Source organism: Sitophilus oryzae, unplaced genomic scaffold, assembly GCF_002938485.1.
Source record: "Sitophilus oryzae breed Bouriz unplaced genomic scaffold, Soryzae_2.0 scaffold_489_pilon_pilon, whole genome shotgun sequence".
Classification (NCBI taxonomy): domain Eukaryota; kingdom Metazoa; phylum Arthropoda; class Insecta; order Coleoptera; family Curculionidae; genus Sitophilus; species Sitophilus oryzae.
This window is the reverse complement of record NW_022147072.1, coordinates 938,361-961,007: the sequence shown is the minus strand read 5'-3', so window position 1 is coordinate 961,007 and position 22,647 is coordinate 938,361. Positions and strand designations below refer to the sequence as shown.

General features: G+C 30.3%; 1 protein-coding gene across 5 annotated transcripts in view; it reads right to left on the bottom strand.

The window, feature by feature from the left end:
• LOC115886477 (serine/threonine-protein phosphatase 2B catalytic subunit 3-like) overlaps positions 1-22,647 on the bottom strand; it is a 420,648-nt gene that overhangs the window by 282 nt on the left and 397,719 nt on the right. For 2 of the 5 annotated variants that reach the window (XM_030905640.1, XM_030905643.1), the window contains 2 exons: positions 13,405-13,480; positions 4,854-4,951 (listed from right to left, as the gene is read on the bottom strand). In XM_030905640.1, the coding sequence (XP_030761500.1) occupies positions 4,854-4,951; positions 13,405-13,480 (174 nt within the window). Of the gene's footprint in view, positions 1-4,853; positions 4,952-13,404; positions 13,490-22,359; positions 22,393-22,647 lie in introns of all 5 variants that reach the window. The other 3 variants (XM_030905639.1, XM_030905641.1, XM_030905642.1) reach the window with 3 other exon arrangements.

The window sequence follows — 22,647 nt, the reverse complement described above, 5'->3', positions numbered from 1 at the left end:
AAAGTAAAAACATTTGGCCTGCTCAGAAGGCAGCGTAAGGCGCATCATTGTAATAAAAATTACTTATCTATATTGTCATTGGCTTCTCATGAGTAAGAGGTTGAGTTAATCTATCAATAATTAACAGCTGTTTACATTTCTTAATGTGAATTGAAAGTTGAGTGCTTTAGCGAACAATGATTTTATCTTAGAAAGAATACATGACACTAATTAATTTATATAAGAAACAAATAAAGTGGTAGCATTTTAATTATTATAAATGGACACCCAGCAGATTATTACATTTTTCGAAACTACTTTCGTATCTCATCATTTTTCTATTATACTAACTTATACCAACCTCTAATAGTTTTAGAGATATAAATAAAAAATGTGTAAAATTGACAAAAACGTGATCTTCAATTGCTGTCCTCCTTTCACGCAGTTGAGCAGCTCTGAACTGTTCAAGAACGCGATACTCTCACTCCATTCAATTGAGTCATAAAGTTCCAGAACTATTCCGCGCCATATGGAGGCACCAGGCTATCGCGCACCGCTCCTTTCAGAACCGTTCTCGAGTAGCCCCAGGGCGTAAAGCCCGGAACTCGAAGTTCGCGAATGGAGGACAGCGATTATGCATTGGTTAAATCATAAATTCGGCATATTGACAGCTGAAATTTGGTTAATAGATTAGATAAGGAGAAAGTCGACATATCCAATCTATCTAAATCAGGCAATTGGATATCAAACCGGGGGACCAGAAAAAAATATTTATTTTTTGTTTCTTATAATATCGTGCAAATTATTGTCATTTTAAATTCAAGCCTATGTATATGTCGGAGCATTTATAATTTAGTGATTAAATGTTAGACGTGGCAACGTCTTTTATATTATCAGTATTAACTAAATAAAGTTTCTTGTCTGTATTTTTGAAAGAAAGGTGACGCAATCAAAATATCGATTGTAAACGTGGTCCCCAGTCGGCTCTAGTAATATTTATGCTTTATGATTAAGAGGAGAGAGAGAAAGGGAAAACCGGTTTGGTTGGGCAGGCGACACGATGAGTCGGTCGCTGTGGTCGGTTATCGCGCGGCGCCTGGTATGTTGTCTCATAATAAATATTTTTTTAAAGAAAAGAAGCCGACTTCGGAATGCGTTCCCACCTTTTATTGTTGGTTCGGGAAGATGTAGTTAAAAATCCGTATAATTATTAATTCTAAACATCCGTTTTCCGATATTAGAAGTGTGGGATAAAGACTTACAACCACAATAAGCTTTTGAGTAGCATGGTGAAACTTGGAGTGTGACTTGGAGGATGCATTTGAATAAGTACACAGTTTCTAATTAGGTTTACAAATCGAAAGTATTGGTTGTCTGTTTGTGGCTTTGGAAGAGTACGAAAAGTTAATAGTTCAGTAATAATAATAAAGTAAATTTTTAAAGAAATTGAGGGAGCATTGCCGCATTTAGATTGAGCATTGCAGCATTTATATTAAGCAGTTGGAACATTTAGCGGGTCTGGTAGACTTTAGGTACGTCAAAATTTTAAAATTTTCTATACAGAATTGAGAAGGGGAAAAAAGTGGAGATCGTCCATAAATAACACCAAATCAAAACCCCCCCAAAAAAATGTTGTAACCAATGCAATCAAAACTCACTTACGGCGGACGTTTTTACCATTGTGATCCTCTTCTCAACCTTTAGCACAGATCAAAATATAATATCTATTCTTATCAGCTTAATATCGCTACCGCTATTTTTCAAAATTAATATGAAAGTATAAATAAAACAAAATCCCGATTTTCAATATTTCATTGTTACCGCCAGCGATATACGCAGACGCGAGCAAAAGACAAATAAACCTAAATCTGCGTCTTCCTTCAAACATTAATTCTAGAACATATTAATATCAAATTCACATCAATAACTTCAAGATTGACGACGTACTTGAAGTGGACCATCACCCATTAGCAGTTTTAGAGCCCAAACAGATAGCCTGTATAATGTTACGGAGGGAAATATTACAATAGTTATTATTAAAACAAGTATTTTCTGCATTATTTAATACCGATTTAAGTTTACTTAAGTTTTCACAGTCTGAAATTTTCCAAATGAATTTTAATAATCTGTTTAATACATTGGTACCAGAATGGTGGTTTAAAATATCAGCCACACCGTTTCAATTTCAATTCTGAATAAGTTTTTCTAATTGCATAACAAATAGCAATACAGAAAAGTTTTTGCCAAGAAAAAAATAATGATCGGTATTTATTTACGCGAAGTGTAAACACTGTCGCTTGTGATAAGGCTGCTGTTGTTATTTACGTATTTCTTGCAGGTTAATAGCGCTTTCAGATGGAGCGGACCGTCCGCGACTTCGAGCAAGTACCATGAGTTTATATGAACAATTTCACATGGGCGCGTAGGCTCCTAGAATGGCCTAGAATGTCCGAAGTCTCCTAAAATATATCTCATCAGGTGATGGGAGCCTTACTAAAAGGTTCAAAAATAGGCGGCACTGCAAAATTTCAGTTTCAGTGTCGCTCCTAGCGGATTCTAGCGGTTTTTAATGTACGAATCGAGCGGATATGCAACTTCGAGTGTTGGCAACCCTGATGGGCAGACGACACGATGAGTCGGTGGGCGCGCGGCGTCGGCGTCTGGCACATGGTCTCATAAAAATATTTTTTTAGAGGAAAGAAGCCGACTTGGGAATGCCTTCTCACCTTTTTATTGTTGGTTTGGAGTGATGTAGTTGAAAATCCAAATAATTATTAATAATTCTAAACACCCTTTTTCCGATATATATTATTTAAAAAATCGAAACACAAATAAAAAAAATTCCTGAAAAATTGCTTTTCAACCATATCTTGTATGTGTTCCTATGCTTAAACCTTTTGGTTTCTTGAGTAAACTTAGTTAAAAGATACTATTTCTATTATAAGTGTTTCCTTTAAAGAAAATCATTATTATAACAAATATTCACACTTTATAAGTATCAATTAGACTTTACTTGCTTGTCAATTGTCATGGTAACGAAATTCTTGAAATGAAACTATAATAATAGAATTACTAATTTTTAAACAGCTCTACTTAAGAAACCGAAAGGTTTAGGTACAAGAACATGATATATCAGTGAAAAGCAATTTTATTAGTTTTTTTGTTTTCTAAATAATAAACATATGGTTGATTTTAAAATAACAAAAATGTGAGCAATTTTATAAAAAGTGGAAATAATGTTTTTGCTCTCCCTGTGCAATATCCAATCTGTTATTTTAGGTAGATCGAATATATCGACTTTCGTTAACTTATAACCCAAATTTCAACTTTAAAAATGTTCAATTCATGATTTTACCAATGCTTATTCACGATCATGTTTTTGTCAATTTTACACGTGTTCTATTTTTTATCTCAAAAACTATTAGAGATTGGTATAGGTTAGTATAATAAATAAATTATGAGACGTAATAATAAGTAGTTCCTTAGAGTTAGATGAAATAATAAGTAGTTCCGTTAGTTAGCTGAGATGTAATAAAAAGTCCAAAAAATGTAATAATATACCAGATGTCCGATTTAAAATAAAGATGCTACCAATTCTCAAATGATGTGGCAATATTGTAACGCTAAAAATATTTTAGATAGATGGAGCAATAGAGATGAAAAAATCCAAGTTTTCAAAAAAAAATCCGGTTCTCCATAAACGTCTAACGTACCATCGCCCTAAACATTAATTACTACAGTACATATTTATACAGGTTCAAAAAACATGTGCCAAATGAGGAGATTCCTTACCTGTGTTAAAGTTTTAATAATCTTTCGATTTATTATAATGTCTTCCATAGACTTTTAGTGATTCGAATGAAATTTTGAAGGTAAAAGTTACTATAAATGCGACATTTTAATGCTAAAAAAGTGTCAATATATTCACCAGTGACGTGCATATGGGTTATCACTGGAATATTTTTCTAAAAAAAGCATGTACGCCCCTGACTTTTTGCTCTTGTTAGTGAAATAGTGTAAGCAGTTTAATGCCGATTAAAAGTTGTCTCTTGATATTTTCTCGATTTCAGCCTCCTTGATAAGATGATCCAAGTCTAATCACCTTTAAAAAAATTTAATATCATTAACTTGCAAAAGTTTAAATAAGTACTGATTGATTCCTCATCCAAAAATATGAAAAAACGTCCCTATAAACATGGGTATGGAAATGCATAGTTTTAGAGTTACAGGATGTTAAAACTTTTTAAAATTAGGTTTTTTGTAATTATTTTAAATACCATTATTTTTTATTTTAAATTGCTGTAGGATGGACTAATAGTAATAATATTTAATAATAAATTAGGTAAAATATATAATTTATGAAATCTATTTTTACTTTAATTTTATTAATTGTGATTAATAAAATTGCGTTCATCTCATCAAGGAGGTCGAATTCGACAAAATATCAAGAGATAAATTTTAATTGGCATTAAACGGCCTACACAATTTTGATAGCAAAAGAAAAAAGTCAGTGGCGCACATGTTTTTTTTTTCGAAAAATATTCCAGTGATAACCCATATGCACGTCCCTGATGAATTTATATCCACCTTTTTAGCATTAAAATATGTAGCACTTATAATATATATGTAATATAACTTTTACCCTCAAAATTTCATTCGAAACGCTAAAAGTACTTCGAAGAAAATTATAATAAATCGAAAAAATATTATGACTTTAACACCCTGTAGCTACGAAACGAAGCACAATCGGACCTATGTTGATGTGAAAAAAAAAATATTTTTACGTGAGGAATCTTCCCACGAGAGATGGCACATGTTTTTTTGAAACACCCTCTATATTCATTGTGCCTAATAAAACAAATATTTTAGCTTACCGTTTTTGAGGCTGGTTTTTCCACCAGATAGAGCTCCCAATGGTAACGCCCCTGTCGGCGTAAGTCCTTTGAGTTGTAGAACAGATTCACTCTCCTCCCTAAAATACACAAGAACATAAGATAAAACATCAACTTAATAGAGCATATTTTTAAAATCTTATAGATATTAAGTGGCCTTTTCATTGATACACAGTGGTAATTAATAAAAATAATAAGTAATAGCAATAGGTATAGTAAGTAAAAAAAAATTCTTAATATTTAAGTCAGCTGTCACGCTCAGCTAAAATGATCCAGGCAGAAAAATAATTGCGTACATAGTAATGGTGTTTTGGTTGGTTCATAATATACAGGGTATCCCAATGACATAGAACTACGACGTGTTTTTTGAATCAAAATAAGTGAATTGCACACAGTTGACCTCTATACAAAAGTGCTTCGTTTGTTGAGGGCATCAATCACAGATAGACTTGAACGTTAATTAATTTAAAATTTATGAAGCTTATTGTCAAATATCATTTGTGATACTAACACAAAATATCATATTTTCGCTAATTAGAATATTAGCGCATACTACATTTTATTCGCCTATACCGGGTGCGTCTCAAAAGCGGCTTACCGATAGAAAATGATATTCTGAATAGAATGACGTATCCTATGTCAACTTTTGACATTCTCGCTTAAGAAAAAATCGTATTTTAAATCTCAGTCTAGAGTGCCATGGCTATGTTAAAAACACTAATTCTTAATCAAGGAGCCGTGGAAAAATAGATTTGATCGTCTAAAGTTTTTAGTGTCTTGTCCTGGCCGGTTAAAAAATGCCTAAATCGTATTTTTAATCATATTTAATTTTTTTCAAATGGGACGAGGGTGGCTCATTAGCATATTTGGAAAAGGCATTTTTTTATGAATAATTTGATACCACACACTTGGTATTTCGAGTCAAATTTTCGTTACGAACCGCAAGATATAATTTCAAATAAACTATATGCGAAAATGTCAAAAGTTGACATATGATATGTCATTCTATTAAGAGTTTTATTTTCTATCAAATAAAGTAAAAAATACCGAGGGTGCCATTTAAAAATCAAAAGTTGTAATAATTTCTGGTGAAACAGGAAATGACCGAAAACAATTGAATACGTCAATTAATCCCAATTTATGTCATATACTAACATACCAAATCTCGTTTTTTTATCTGAAAATATAAAAAAGTTATAGGGGTGAGCCACTTTTGAGACGCACCCGGTATATGTAGCTTTAGTGACAAGAAACATTTTTTGTAAGTCAACTTTGGTAAGGCCTTTTGTAAGTCCTTGTAGTGTTTACTACATTTTTTGTCACTTATAAAAAACACCGCATACTTTTTGCGAGAACAAATCTAGTTGGCGAAAATATGGAATTTTTTGTTAGTACCACATATGATATTTGACAATAAGCTTCATAAATTTTAATGACTTCTAACGGACAGAGGAAGCACTTTTGTATAGAGTCAAATTGTGAACAATTAACTTATTTTCAAAAATACGTAGTTGTTCTATGTCCATGGACATATTTTGTAGGTCTGCTTTAGAAAAAAAAATATCTACAATGTTTTTTCCTCATAAAATATAGTAAACAGACAAAAATGTAGTAAACACTAGGATGATCTAATAATCAGTCGTCAGTGAAGTTGGAAAACATTTCTACTAAAATTTATGTAGGGGTGAGGGTGGAAAAACTACCCTTCGCGTACTTTTTCTTGCTTTTTGTCAAAGTCATATTATGTTACAGCGCTTAGCAAAACATAGGCACCCCAAATCTTGTTCAAAAATTGTTTATTTTTATAAAGTTTGATGTCCTCTAACGGACAAACGGTCTTAGGTCCAATATACGTATTTTAGTTCCCAAAATACGTAGTTCTATGTCTATGGAATATTTTAACACCCTGTATAGACTAAAAAAAAAATGCAAAAAAATGTGTTTAGAAATTTGACAGGGAAAATTATGAAGAATACAAATGCGATCTAGAAATGTGCGTGGGAAATCCTCTCGGGACCAGACGTGATATTAAATATGAAAATACTCTCCCTATTCTGTCAAAACGTCTTTAAGGAGAATGTAAGCTATATGCTTTAGGGTTTTGAAAATGTTAAGAGAAATTTTTCTCATAAATTTATATTTTATGTTAGTTATAAGAATATACAGTCCGGGTTATACGTAGTTAAAATTCCTTGGCGTACTATGTGAATTAGTGAACTAAATACTAATGATGATGAACTAAATACAGCTAGCAACAAAGTAGGTCTCAAAATGAATTTAGCAAAAACTAAAGTCATGTTCAACGAACTAGTGGAAAGAAAAGACATTCTCATAAATAACAAAACGCTGGAAACAGTAGAAGAATATATATATTTGGTACAACTAATACACAGCTCGGGATCTCTACTATCAGAAATCAACAGAAGAATTAAGTTATCCTGGAGTACTTATGGAAGAAACTCAATCATATTCAAATCTAGAATGTCACTCGATTTAAAGAAGAAAACATTCGAATGTGTACTACCAGTCATAACCTATGCATGCGAAACCTGGACCCTTAAAACGGACATCATAAGGAAACAGTTGTGCAGTTCGCACAACGTTCAATGGAACGAAATATGCCGGGAATAACCAAGGAAGACTGTAAAATAATAGAGTGAGTATGACAAAAGACCCAGGTAATAGATGTCATTCACAGAGTCAAATCCCTCAAATAGCAATGGGCAGGATACCTGCCAAGAAGAACGGACAGATGGACCGCAAAAATTACAGCATGGTACCTACGAGGATTTAAGAGACCTAGAAGAAGCCCAAACCTGAGATAGGACCATGATATTAGGAAACTGCAGGGATAACTTGGGCCCGCATAGCCAACAATGGGCTCAACTACAAAGAGAGTATCTAAATATGCGAGGGAGGCTATACCATCATTGTCGCACCAATAACTCGGTTATAATTATTATGATTCTTTTATTGAGCCCTAAAAATAATTGCACTTATGTAAGACTCACCCTGTATATTTCGAAACCGAAAAATTATGCTATTTATACTTTTATCTATTCGATAACAGTTTTTAATTATTTTAAATGCAACTTATATAAAAATCAATATGTTCAATAAGTTAAATCATAATTCATTAGGTTATGAAACACCTTTTTCTATTTATAGAAAAATTATGTTTTAGAACAGAATATAATATAAATATCATATTTAAGGTTATAAGTAATAAAAAACTCGAAAAGAGTAATACAAAACTCAATACTCAATACTCAATAACCACAAATAAATAGAAATATGAGAAGCAATACAATCTTTACAATATTATGATCTACCGTCAAAACCTAAACAAGTATTTTCTCTTTTATTTACTATGCTGATATTAACTTTTAAATTAAGAGAAATGCTATACTTAGGCATTCCATATTCATTTATATTTATTTCCTTCTCTACTACAGCATTTCCACATAAAGGATTTCTTTTAGAAAGCAGTGTAGTTTGATGGTTAATAAATATAAATAAAAATAAGAAACTTGTTGTCTTTGAAGCTAACGCTTTCTTAAATTCATTTTCATTTCTTAATTTTGACTCATAAGAATATTTTTAAATAAAAATTTTATATATTAGGTACTATAATGTTTTTTCTATGAGTTTCTATATTTTCTATAAATGTTATGAATTATACAGCAGAGTCAGTCAGAATTAGAACTACAAGGGATGATTTTGACAGAAGCTATTCAGATATTGACAGAAAAGATAATTTATTTGACAGACTATATACGAATACGTAAACATTTTATGAGAATTATAATCACAAAGCGTGCAAAATGAAATTTTTATTTTTTTATTTAAGTCGTATAAATAATTTTATTTTTTCAATCATACGGTATTATGAAGTAATAATCTAGTTGGCAAAAATATAGAATTTTCCAAGTATAATCAAAAATGATATTTGACAATAAGCTTCATAAGTTTTAAATTAATTAATGTTCAAGTCTATTTTTGATTGATGCCCTCAACAACTGAAGCACTGTTGCATAGAGGTCAACTGTGTGCAATTAACTTATTTTGATTCAAGAAATACGTAGTTATTCTATGTCCACGAAATATTGGAACTCGAACGAATATATTTTAGATCGGCTTTAAAAAAAGTTCTCCAATTTTTTCTTTCTTAAAAACTATGTGATGTGTTTTTTTATAAGAGACAAAAATGTAGTAAATATGACCACTTTACGAAAAAAAAATCAGTGGTCGGTGGAGATGGAAAATATTTCTACTAAAATTTATGTAGGTATGGGGGTAGTTGTGGGGTAGGACAAGTCATGGTATACCGTGAATCACATTCTGTGTAAACAAAGCAGAAAAAAGGTGTTAATTTAAGAAACTAACTCATTTTTAAAATGTAATGTGTATCTCATATTAAATGGACTAAAAGTCGATCAAAATTCATTTACGCTTAATTTAAATAATTCCGGTTGATTGACTAGAGGTCGTCCATAAAAATTTAGCGCTCCGATTGGCCAGTAACCCATAAATCTCATTTTAACAGGATCGAACTCGGCTTACAATCGGTTGTTTCGTTATTTAAGCACATTTTACGTCTAATTGGAAACGGTTTTCCGCTATAACTACCGACAATTTTAATACCCATTTCGGTTCGATTGGAATGTTTTAACATTTTATTCTTTATTAATTTTATAAATTATGCCCAATATGTTACAATGGTTCTCATTTTTAACATGCTTTTATTCATTTTAACCTGTATTTATGTAACCGAGGGGCTTGGTGCATTTCAGTTGATTTCAAAAAATTCATGTATTTATATATTCTGTATACGGCAGAAATCAGAAATTTTCGCTATCTAGGTATTTTACGCCGGCGCCGGCGCCGTTCCGATTGCAGTTCATGTTGATCGTATTAAAATAATATTGAAATCGTGGCTTTGTCATAATATTTAAGTATTTTAGTTTTTTGCTAGTGCTGTTATTCAGACTATAAAACACTCAGGTACGAGGTTTGTGCGATGTAACGCTGTTTCGGGCAGTAAAAAATAAGTGAAAAAGAATTCGAACTAGGCGTCGCGTCGTGTTGTGTTGTGACAACTTCAAATGTTAATAAAACCACCGAAAAAATGTTAACGCGCCAAGGAGAGCGTAATTAGGGCGTTGTTGGGTGCAATAACATTCAATAACTCAACTTTCCCGGATATTCAACTCTCCCGAAACAACATTATTTTATAGCTTCATGGTTTCTCACACCGATTTGATCAAAAGCAAAAATGGATTCAAGCAGTTCCACGCAACAAGTGAGTAAACAATGTGCTCGTTACATAATCAAAAAATTAAATAGTCATATACTATGAGAAGATAACCCAACCTAAATTATCTTAAAAATCTTAAATACAGGGTGATTCCTGTAAGTCGGCCATGCTTTCGAGGAATGATAGGGGACGTCAAAATATTAATTTTGATATAACACACTATGGGTCGGAAATGCCTCTTACGCAACATACAGGGTGTTAAAGTTTTTGAAAAATTAAAGATATTCTTTAATAGTTTTTGAACAGTTGAAGGTATTGTTATAAAATTTTATTATAGGAGTCTGCCTAACAGAGACACTTTAAATGTAAAAAGAGCAGGTTTTAGTTTCAACCAGTGGCGTAGCTGTGATACGTATATCGTGTAATATTTTCAAAAAAAGTAGTACGCCACTGATAAAAATAAAAATTTGGGAACTTTTTTATTTACTCGGTTTATTTCCAAGAAAAAATGTCTCTTGCAACTTTCTTCTAACTAACACCATTTTGCCACAATTTAAAAATAAATATTTTTTTAATGAGAACCTTAAATTTGCGAATTATTATAACTACCTTAAAACTACGAATTTTATTATTAACAATAAAGAAAAATTCTAGTTTAAATTTATAATTTTTTAAAATTTTATTTAGAGCTAATAGTAAAAAGTACTTACCCAAGATGAAGGGAGCTAACGATGCACATGTGTTTCTGCCCTCTAGTTATAATAATTCGCTGTATTTAAGATTCTCATTAAAAAATTTATTTATTTTTAAATTGTGATAAAATGGTGTTAGATAGGAGAAAGTTGCAAGAAACATTTTTTCTTGGAAATAAACCGAGTAAATAAAAAAACTCCGAAATTTTTATTTTTATCAGTGGCGTACTATTTTTTTTTGAAAAAATTACCCGGTGCGTATCACATGCCACTGGCTGAAACTAAAACCTCCTCTTTTTACATTTAAAGTGTCTCTGTTTGGTAGATTCCTAAAATGAAATTTTATAACGATATCTTCGACTGTTAAAAAACTATTAAAGAATATCTTTAATTTTTCAACAATTTTAACACCCTGTATCTTGCGTAAGAGGCATTTCTGACCCATAGTGTGCTATATCAAAATTAATATTTTGACGTCTCCTATCATTCCTCGAAAGCATGACCGACTTACAGGAATCACCCTGTATATCTATACTTGACATTAGGATGCACATTTTTTTTAATTACGGTGAAAATATCGTTTACGATCACGAAAAAAAAATCTGGTTTGAGCTCTTAAACGGGCCACACGTTATACAATTTATCGTACTGCAGGTTGTACAACACAAATTTGATGCGACCGTTTGAACGACAGATCGGATGCACTGTTGTCCACAAACTTAAACTACTAGTTTAATGTCTGTCGTACAATAAATCGCTTCCCAGTTGATTTTGTCTTGTTCGCCATGGCTTTGTGTTAGTCAAAAAGGACAATAGCTGCAATTGTGGTAGTTTTTTAGTCGAAGATGAAAAACCCTCCCAAAAATTGTAATTAAATATTCCAAAGTAGCATCTGCCTTTATTTATTTTAATTTTTCCAATAGATTCTCATAACATGCACTTCTTTAATTTTTGTTTAAGTATTCGTAATTTTTTACATTCCACACACCCATGCATGGGAACGATATATTTTTATAAATTCTGACCAAAACTTTTTATTTTCAATTTTTATGAACTGTACTGTACTTAATTTGCCACGAAAAATGTTTAGATTTCGTTTTAACAAGAAGTGCTTGCACACAAACTATCAAACCTATCGTATCTACTACTACGTTGTACTACAGATTTGATGCATGCTGTAATATAATACTTCTGTACGATACGACAGAGTCGAGCTGCAAGTTGTACTACAATGCCACTAAAACGGCCCACACATTATACGATTTATCGTACTGCAGGTTGTACAACACAAATTTGATTCGACCATTTGAACGACATATCGGACGCGCTGTTGTCCACAAACTTAAACTACAACGGGCCACACATTAATACGATTCGTCGTACTACATGTCGTACGACAAGTTGATACAACCGCTGAAACGACAGATCGGATCCGCGTTTATTCACTAACTAAAACTACCATTTGATGTTAATCACCAACAAGTAGTAGTTTTATTTTCCACTCATTTTGAATTCTATTGTAGCATCTGCTTTTATTTCTTTTAATTTTTCCAGTAGGATATCATAACTGGCATTTCTTTTTTGTTTATTTAGGTATTCCTTACTTTTCACATCCCACAAACAAGGTTGATTATGATAAATTTCTATAAATTCCGCCCAAAACTTCTCGTTGGTATCCATTTTTAAGAGATTGTTTAACCATGTGCAACGAAAAATGTAAACGATCTGTCTGCGACACATAGGGTTTGCACACAAATCATCAAATCTATCGTATATACTACTGCGTTGTACTACAGATTTTCTGCATGCCATATTTCCGTACAATACGACTTTGTCTTACTACAAGTAGTACTACAAAGCCACTAACTATCCAACCATTGATCCAACGGTCGAAACGATTTGATGTTGTACAACTTGTAGTACGATAAATCGTATAATCTGTGGCCCGTTTAACTATCCAACCATTGATCCAACGGTCGAAACGATTTGGTGTTGTACACCTTGTAGTACGATAAATCGTATAATGTGTGGCCAGTTTTAATATTAATGTTAAGAAGTGTCTCATCGTGATTTTCTATTTCCCATTTAAATTAAACGGGAAAACAACTTATTATTGAAGTTGAACTTCAGTGAAATACAAACGAACCCAAGACTGCTCTACTGATGAAAAGATACTGTGTACGCAAGGGACAATAATATGGCTTCGTAGAGATAATTTTTTTAATTAACTAAATCTAATACACCTTCAATAACTCTCAAACGAGTCGATTAAATGAAAAACCATATCAGACCTTTTCTGAAGATCGTTCAATTTCCTATAAGAAACTGTATTGATGTTTACAACACGCTGATTTGTTAGAAGGCAATAAAATTAAAAAAATCCCCATGTTATTTAAATGGGAAATAGAAAATCACGATGAGACACCTCTGAATATTAATTTTAAGAGCTCAAACTTTACCAGCATATTTTTTCATATGCATTTGTATTCTTCATAACAAAATTTTCACGGTAACTAAAAAGAAGAGATATTTTTTTGGTGTAGAAATTGTTTATAAAAAATTAAATAATACAAATATGACGTACCTTAATACAGAGAATACACGAGCCATTTTTCCAATTGCTCGGATTTTATTGCGAATAACCTCCTTCCTTAAGTTAGCTGCTGCACCTAAAACATTTATCAAAACTTATTAATAAACAATCGAAGTAAATGTTACGTTTTGGTCTATGCTCAGCCCAGCAGCTCAAAGAAATTCAGAAAATAAGCTAGGTATTTGATTTACAGGAAATAGAAATACTGGCTTTCGGTTGGCTAGTTCATGGAAACGGTTGAATAAACAATACAAATTTGATCTAAAGATTTTTCGAATTTGTGTATTTTATTTTTAAAGAATTTCCGCATTATTACCCGCCCCCCCTTAATAGTCCGGTCGCGAAAATAAACACCGTGAGTTTTTTTAGTGAACCTTTTTTATTTTAAATAATTTTTCAGGTGTTAACGTGTGAAATTAAGCATAGAAGTCACTTCGAAAATTTTGCCATTTGGTCGCTACATTAAATTATACCAACAAAAAATGAGGGTGTAAATAAAAATAAGATGTTTCCTCTCGGAAACGGTAAGTAGCTAAACGACCAGTGATGCCTCTACGGATAGAGCTAGTGGAACTCTATATTCGTCCCATTTAAACTGTGTTTCGAAAATGCATAGGTTCCGAGATATTTAATTTAAAAGATATCGATTGTCGATTTTCAAATCATCAAAATTAGCAACTAGATCAAAATAGACTATAACATTTCTTTGTCAAAGATTTTATTTAAAATATATTTTATGAAGAACTTGACAGTGTAATATGTGCTGATTTTATTATAGTAAAATATTGTATATTACCAGTGTCAATTTTTTCTTAAAACATCTTTTATAAAAAAAAATTGACAAAGAAATTTTATAGTGTAATAGCGGCCTAAGTGTCCGTGTTTCGTGACGGTCAGTGTGTTAATTTAATATTTTATCGCTGTCATGATTAAAGTTCTAAATGACAAATTATTATTTATGAAAGACCACCGTAAAATCTGGTTCTGTAGATAGTAAATGCACGATCAAAGAAAAAATATCGGATTTATTGGTTTATTGAATTCTCATTAAAATGTTTTATCATAAAAGCGATTCGACATGTTAACTTTTAAAAGCCGTAGCATATAGAGGCCTTATTCTAAACATTTTCGACTTCGACAAAGGTCAGTGTATGTTTTTTATAAGACATCCGTTATCATAATAACACTTATCGATATGTAAAATTTAATTCTCGATATTACTGATCATATTAAAATATTAAAAAGAGTATCCAAAAGAAATTCAATAGTCATCCAATAGTTTTATTGTTAAAATACTTAAACACATTAGCTGTAGACTCCGAACAAATATACACATATAAAGTCAGCTCTCTTTTTATAGAACTTCCCTTTCGATATATGGCAATCTAAAGACGGATCAATTTTTTACAGCGTTTGATATTTTTATATAGCAACCGACATTGACAAAAATATTGCAGTACCAGCTAGATATGGCGGCAAAGATTTTAGTTTACAATTCTTTTAAGCAAGCTGAATAAGAGAAGGAAAATAGAAAATTTTGTACATGCTATATTAGCGACACTAGCGGACTGATATTCGATTCTAGTAAAACGTCTGTCAAATATTCTACACTTTAAGTTTTATAAAATTTTATTTTCTCAAATATATTGTTTTTATTGATGAAATTGGGGACAACTAAAAAACGTCAGAAATATGTATCTTTTCTCTATTTAGAAATTCAAATCTAATGTCGTTTATCATTACAAAATATTATTTCAGTATTATAATAAAACTACAGTCTGTCCAGCGAAAGTAGAGATAGATTTTGACTGTTAAATTATAGACCAATAACTGTTAAGGTAAATAGTCTTTTGTATATTATTAATAAGATAAAATTAATATTCGGAAATGCTTATCAGTATAAATATTCATATTATTTAACCGTTTAGTGATATACACGAGTAGTGTATGGTTTAAATTAAATATTATTTTAAATAAATTGAAAAGCAATAATTATAAATTAAATTTATATGCAGTTCAAATTAAACAATTTAATTGTTCGTATCTACATTCATGTAGCTCTACCATCTATTTTATTTATTAATTAATAGAATATGTATAAATGACACTTTATTATATTCGATATAAAAAAATATTGGGTTATTCATATCTACTGATATAGAAAATACTATAGGACTTTTCATCATGATATTTGATATCGTATGTGGTAACAATGAGATTGTAAACACAAGTATGTATTATGTGGTGAATATCGCAATGGGAATGCAAAATATTTTGATATTTCTCGCCTAAATTAAATTAATTAAATTTTCTGTCATTCCACTAATTTATTACTAAAAATATTTTATATAAATTTTTGTTTTTACTACTACAATATTAGTATTATTTTAAAATAATACCATTGTTCCAATAATAATTTTTAATAAATCCATTTTTTGACATATAAACCAGTAGAAAATTATAAGCAATTACAAAAGGTATTACAATAAAAATTAGTTTTTTAATTGTCATATTTTCATTAATACAAAACTTTGATGTATGAAACGTTGATCATGTCTAAACATATTATGCATATTTGTTACATATGGATTTATAAATTGTTTTGGAAAATATTTGACAGAATGCGTTTTAGACTATTAAATCCACAAAATAACTTACCAAAATTGACGGATGCCATCAACAACGCCATTTTGAGTGAAGGACAGCAAATGGCCAGCCACGCAAAGTGAGGCGAGCGTAGAAGTATAGAAAAAAACAAAACAAATGGTGCATATAGAAAAACTGTAGCGTTAGAAACTTTCAAAATTAAGTCGTTATACAAACATTGCTAAAACAGAACAAATTTTACCATAAGTCAGTGTTACATTATAAAAATCGTATTTTATTAATAAACTCTTCATTCCGCTTATGCTAAAATTGTCCTTCTATAAAAATAAACACAATAAAAACAAACAAAAACTAATATTTGATCTTTAATTAAGACAATTAGTTAATAAAACTCAGCCAAAATGGTTTTTAATTTCAAAGCATACCACAAAAACAAAAGCGAAAATGCTGTATAACAAACACAAAAAATAGCTATAATTAAAATATAAAAAACAAAATTAACGGGTAAAATTTATGTGGGTACTATAGCAACCTCGACAGTGAATATTAAAAATAATTTGAAAAATGGGGAAGTTTTTTTAAATATTTTATTGTTATTAACAATTATTATTTTAAATATCTTATGAATAAACTCTTAACGCCTGAACGCCTAAATCTTAGTTTAGAAGACTTCACGTGCAAAGGTCGTAGTACGCGACATACTCAAAAAGAAAAATACCCAAAAAACATACCAAAAAACAAAAATCATGAAATATGCTCTAAATTTATTCAGTAATCTATGAGTTGCTCTTACAGGGAGTAGTAATAATGCCAAATATATATGTAACATCAGTTGTAATAATTAAAAAAATTAAATACGATGCATCATGCTCTCTACCAAAAATCTAAACAGAAAAAATCCAAGAGTAAGGACAAAACCAAACTACTTAATGGAATGTGGAATTTAGTATAATAGAAATGTAGGATCGTGAAAAAATAGAGTAAAAGGATACTTATTAGATGCGATTCAGTTTTGATGGATATAATATCGAAAAACTTGTTAATCGCGTAGCGGTATACTCTTGTCAAATATCTCAGCACTATCAGTTTACTAAAAATTTTACTAATCATAGAAAACTTTTAAATTGAAAATAAACAATAAAATATAACCTATTGTAAAAAATGCTAGTAATACATTAAAAAAATAGTGAAACATAAAGCGTAAAAAGATTTATTTAAATAAATTTTATACAGTTTATTTACCAAATATACAGCAAACTATCAAGAATTTCAAATACTGATTTCCATAATATGTACACAGGGTGATTTTTAACCTATACGCATAAAGTTGGGAAATTATTGCTGATGACAAATAATGACTAATAATGAAAAAAAAAGTTAGTAAAATATTTTATTTACGGAGATAACAAACTATTTGAAATAAAAACAAAAAACGTAAATTCTCTTAAATTGAATGTGCATTACTGATAAAGCTGATAAATTTTTGTGAAAATAAAATTCAAATTATTTCAGAATCTAAAAATATTTTACTAACATTTTTTTAGTCAATATTTGTCATCAGCAATAATTTCCCAAGTTTATGCGTATAGGTTAAAAATCACCCTGTATTATGATATATACAGGGTGTTTCAAAAAATATGTGCCATCTCTCGTGGGGAGATTCTTCACGTAAAAATAAGATTTATTTTTCATATCAACATAGGTCCGATTCTGCTTTGTTTCGTAGCTACAGGGTGTTAAAGTCTTAATGTTTTTTCGATTTATTATAATTTTCTTCCAAGCACTTTTAACGTTTCGAATGAAATTCTGAGGGTAAAAGTTACTATCAATGGGTCATATTTTAAAGCTAAAAAGTGTTAGTTTGAATAGTTTTAAAGTTACAGGATGTTAAAACTTTTTAAAATTAGGTTTTTTGTAATTATCTTAAATTCCATTACTTTTTATTTCTAATTGCTGTAGGTTGGATTAATATTAATAAAATAACTAATAGTAATAATATTTAATAATAAATTAGGTAAAATATGTAATTTGTTAATTTTATTTTTATTTTAATTATATTATTTGCGATTAATAAAATTGCGTTTATCTCATCAATGAGGCCTAATTCGACAAAATATCAAGAGATAACTTTTAATCGGCATTAACCCTTAACTGGTCCGGCGTCATCTGACAGACTACGCCAAATAATTAACTCATTCTCATTAGTTACTAGGACCGTCTACAGGATTGGCATTCCAGCTAATCCTCCCCCGCTCGGTCAACGACTGATAGCCATATTTATGCCCAAACTGGATTAGCTTTTTAGAAGTTCTGGCAGAAGTTACTTAAGCCGTAGTTTCTCAGACGACGCCGGACCGTTTGTGTAAGATTTTGTGTGTGACAAACTTTTGTAAAATATGGCCGGGCCTTCAAAAAGAGTGCGTTTAGGAGACTCTAGTTATGAAGAAACTCTATTAAAATGATATAATGAGGACTGTGACAGTAACAATATGACAATCTGCCAGACAAATGCGTTTGACGATGTCAAATATTCCACGAGAAATATACTTTACAATTGGTAGAATACTTGCAATTCCTGTACAACCAGAACACGCACACGGAGATGTTTATCTTATCCTAGAGTTCTTATCCTAGTTAAAGACAATGTTATGTCCTAGTTAATTATTTTTAATGCTTAGAATGTACGAATCCATTTTGTAAAACATGTTCAGAAAAACAATGAATTTTGCCTCATGCTGTAATCAAAAACTTTTTCTTTAACTCCAGTTTTATAACATATTTTTTTTATATATAGTATTAAAAACTTATTTCTATTTTTTTAAACTTTTTCTATTATATTGTAATGGTTGTTAGTAATTTGGTTTTATTTTTTAGAGCTTAGTGAAAACCTAATTGTTTTTTTTTTCAAAAATTTATATGTATGTTACTTTATTTTGTACTATATTTTCTTAAAGTTTATATTAATTGACCCCATTCGTGTTTAGATTAGTTCAATAATACATAATATAATATATAATGAAATAAAAATTAGTTATTTTTTAGTTTTTGTGTGTTTTTTAAACTTTCTACAGACTACGCCGGACCGTTTATGATACATATCTATTACCGGACCAGTTAAGGGTTAAACGGCCTACACAATTTTGATATCAAAAGAAAAAAGTCAGTGGCGCACATGTTTTTTTTGTCAAAAAATTTCCAGTGATAACCCATATGCACGTCCTTGATCGACACTTTTTTACCATTAAAATATGTAGCACTCATAGTAACTTTTACCCTCAATTTTTTTTTGAATCACTAAAAGTACTTGGAAGAAAATTATAATAAATCACCCTGTAGCTACGAAACAAAGCAGAATCGGACCTATGTTGATATGAAAAATAAATCTTATTTTTACGTGAGGAATCTCCCCACGAGAGATGACACATGTTTTTTGAAACACCCTGTATATTATGATATCAAGAGATTTAATACAAGAATCATCTCTTAATGAGTTGATAATTATATGCAAATGAAATTGTGAACTTTCAACTTGCTTATGGTAATTTTTAAGACTTTTTCTAGAGCTAGATTAAGACTGAGATTAACTTTTTTTAACTTGTTTTGAGATATATAGGAATGTAAAGGTTTGCCTGGAAATGAACGTCGCTGTCATTTTGTATGTAAAAATATGGGAAACGTCATCGATTGAAATGTTTAAGCGAACTTGACGCCGCTTTTTTCGATCGCTATAGTATATTTTATGAAAGTTGACTATTATTACTACAGATGTATTATTATAAGACACAAATAAAAATATTTTATATTTAAATATCAGATTTTATAGATTCAGTTCGCTTTTTGTTATTTTTTACTCTAAATTATTTTATGAATTCTTTTCAAATTATAATAAAAATAAGCTTTTATAGATAAATACATTATAAATGTTTTACTTAGAGGGCTTATAAGGCCAATAAAATAGGTTTGCGCTGTTTAACTTCTGGTTGATATAATGTTCTTAAATTATTCATTTAGATTTGAATGAAGAATGTTGTTGCATATTGTTATCTTTCCAATAAGATAGCTAGCCATTTAATTGCAAAACGCCTAGTAATGGTACCATACAATCGCAAAAAAAAACGACGTCAAAGACGGCTTGGGAATGACAATCAATGACAATTTTGGCAAATTCAAACTGTAGACGTCAATTACTTAGCCCGTAATCTTCTTTATTTTTTAATGGCACCTACTGACAGTAATTAAGAAGGTTTTAATTTATTATATTTTTAGCGTATAAATTGAAGGGTCCAGGGGAAAAACATGATAAGCGCCATTTTACTAATTTTACAGGAGAGCACCGGACGGCTGGTGTTTATCAGGTTCTTTCTGTGTATTCTATATTTTTACTAGGCATATATCATAGGATTTAACAACTTATTGCCCTGCAGAGTTTACACATTTTATAGGGACCTACTATAATAATATGCAAAATCCTAAAATTAAAAAATTTGCGCTTATCAAGTTATTCCCCTGGACCCTTCAATTATTATAATGTAAAAAGGTCTTCCTGTATGAAATGTGTTTACCCTTAGTTAACCGACCGTGGCCATGAACATTTTTTGCATAGCATAAGGTCTCTTTAACATTGTTGGAATTATTTAAAACATATCAAAGGCAAGAATATTTTAAATTAAATTTTTGCTATATATTTGGTAAACAACTTGTAATATGGAAGATATACCGGGTGCGTCTCAAAAGTGGCTCACCCCTATAACTTTTTTATTTTTTCAGTTAAAAAAAAGAGAAATGGTATGTTAGTATATGACATAAATTAGGATTGATTGACGTATTCCATTGTTTTCGTAATTACCTGTTTCACCGGAAATGACTATCAACAACTTTTGATTTTTAAATGGCACCCTCGGTATTTTTTTACTTTATTCTATAGAAAATAACACTCTGAATAGAATAACATATCATTTGTCAACTTTTGACATTTTCGCATATGGTTTATTTGAAATTATAACTGGCGGTTTGGTAAACGGTAAAAGGTTGACGAAAATTTGACTCGAAATACGAAGTGTGTGGTATCAAATTATTCGCAATTTTTTTTTTCAAAATATGCTTATGAGCCACCCTCGTTCCATTTGAAAAAATTGAGATATTAAAAATACAATTTGGGCATTTTTAACCGGCCAGGACAAGACACTAAAAACATTATACGATCAATTCAATTTTTCCAAGGCTCCTTGATTAAAAATTAGTGTTTTTAACATAGCCATGGCACTCTAGATTGAAATTTAAAATACGATTATTTATTAAGCAAGAATGTCAGAAGTTAACATATGATATGTCATTCTATTCAGAATATCATTTTCTGTCGAATAAAGTAAAAAAATACCGAGGCTGCTATTTAAAAATCAAAAGTTGTAGTCATATCCGGTGAAACAGGAAGTGACCATAAACAATTGAATACGACAATCAATCCTAATTAATTATTTTTTTTTTCACCAATTAGATTTTGTTCTCATTAGAGACCTGTAAAGTTAGGTAACAATTGATTAGTTTTTGCTTGTTTAAAAATCAAAAATCAACCACAATATCAATGAATTTATTTTAATTTACCTGTCATATTTGAGATTTCTCTTTGCATATGTCGAAAAGGGAATTAATTAAATTTTTGAATATTGTCGTTTGAAAAGTTGTTTAGTTTCACATTTTTATCTACTACCTAAAATTTGTCACTCTACAATATTTTTTTTTCATTATTTCGAATAATTTGATCAGTTTCTATATGCGAAATTATTGAAATATTACTTAAAATGATATATTAACATTTATTTTCCAAAATATTTTGATTACACTTATTCATTTTGTTCTAAAGCTCTTTATTCTTAGTCACAAACGCACTCTTTGATGTAAAATTTATTTATTTGTAACAGTTTTAACAAAAACGTAAAAGTAGATGTACTTAAACTTATCCCAAAATTGGTTCAAAATTACAAACCGATCAAAATATTTTTTTAACATTTTAATACAAAACAGTATTCTTCGACATTTTTAGTAATAAATATCTAATTTGAGCTAAACCGAGGTAAGAACTATGATGGTATAATGATTTTTTGGTTCTTGGTCAAGCAATTACTGCGTTACCTAATTTGATTTGTCTATCTAATTATAAAAAAATCCCATTTGATTGACTTTTTGTGGGCATATTTTAGTATATATTTCTTTCTTAGGTTGAAAATAATAGTAATACTGGTAGGGCTTGAGAAAAGATCGTTTTTCTAACCGCGAAATGATCATTAAATGCAGTGTTATTGAAACTCCTCTGTTCAAGCTGCATATTCCGTGATAACTTACCAGGTTGTTTAATAACTATTTTAGCCTGTTTCGCTGTGTGGGCGCGATCCAAGCCGAATATAGACAAATAGTGAAAAATAGAAGTGTCAGAATAGGAGAAAAAATCAAAGCATTACAAGGTGCAATTCACTTGTGTGATGATCGTTCTAATAGAGAAGAAGCTGACATAGTTTTCCTTTATTTAATATCATAACATCGTAAATAAATATAGACATAGTATTAATAAATAAATATACTATATTGTTAGATGCATTTTAATTATGAAAGTAACCAACAGTATATACAAAA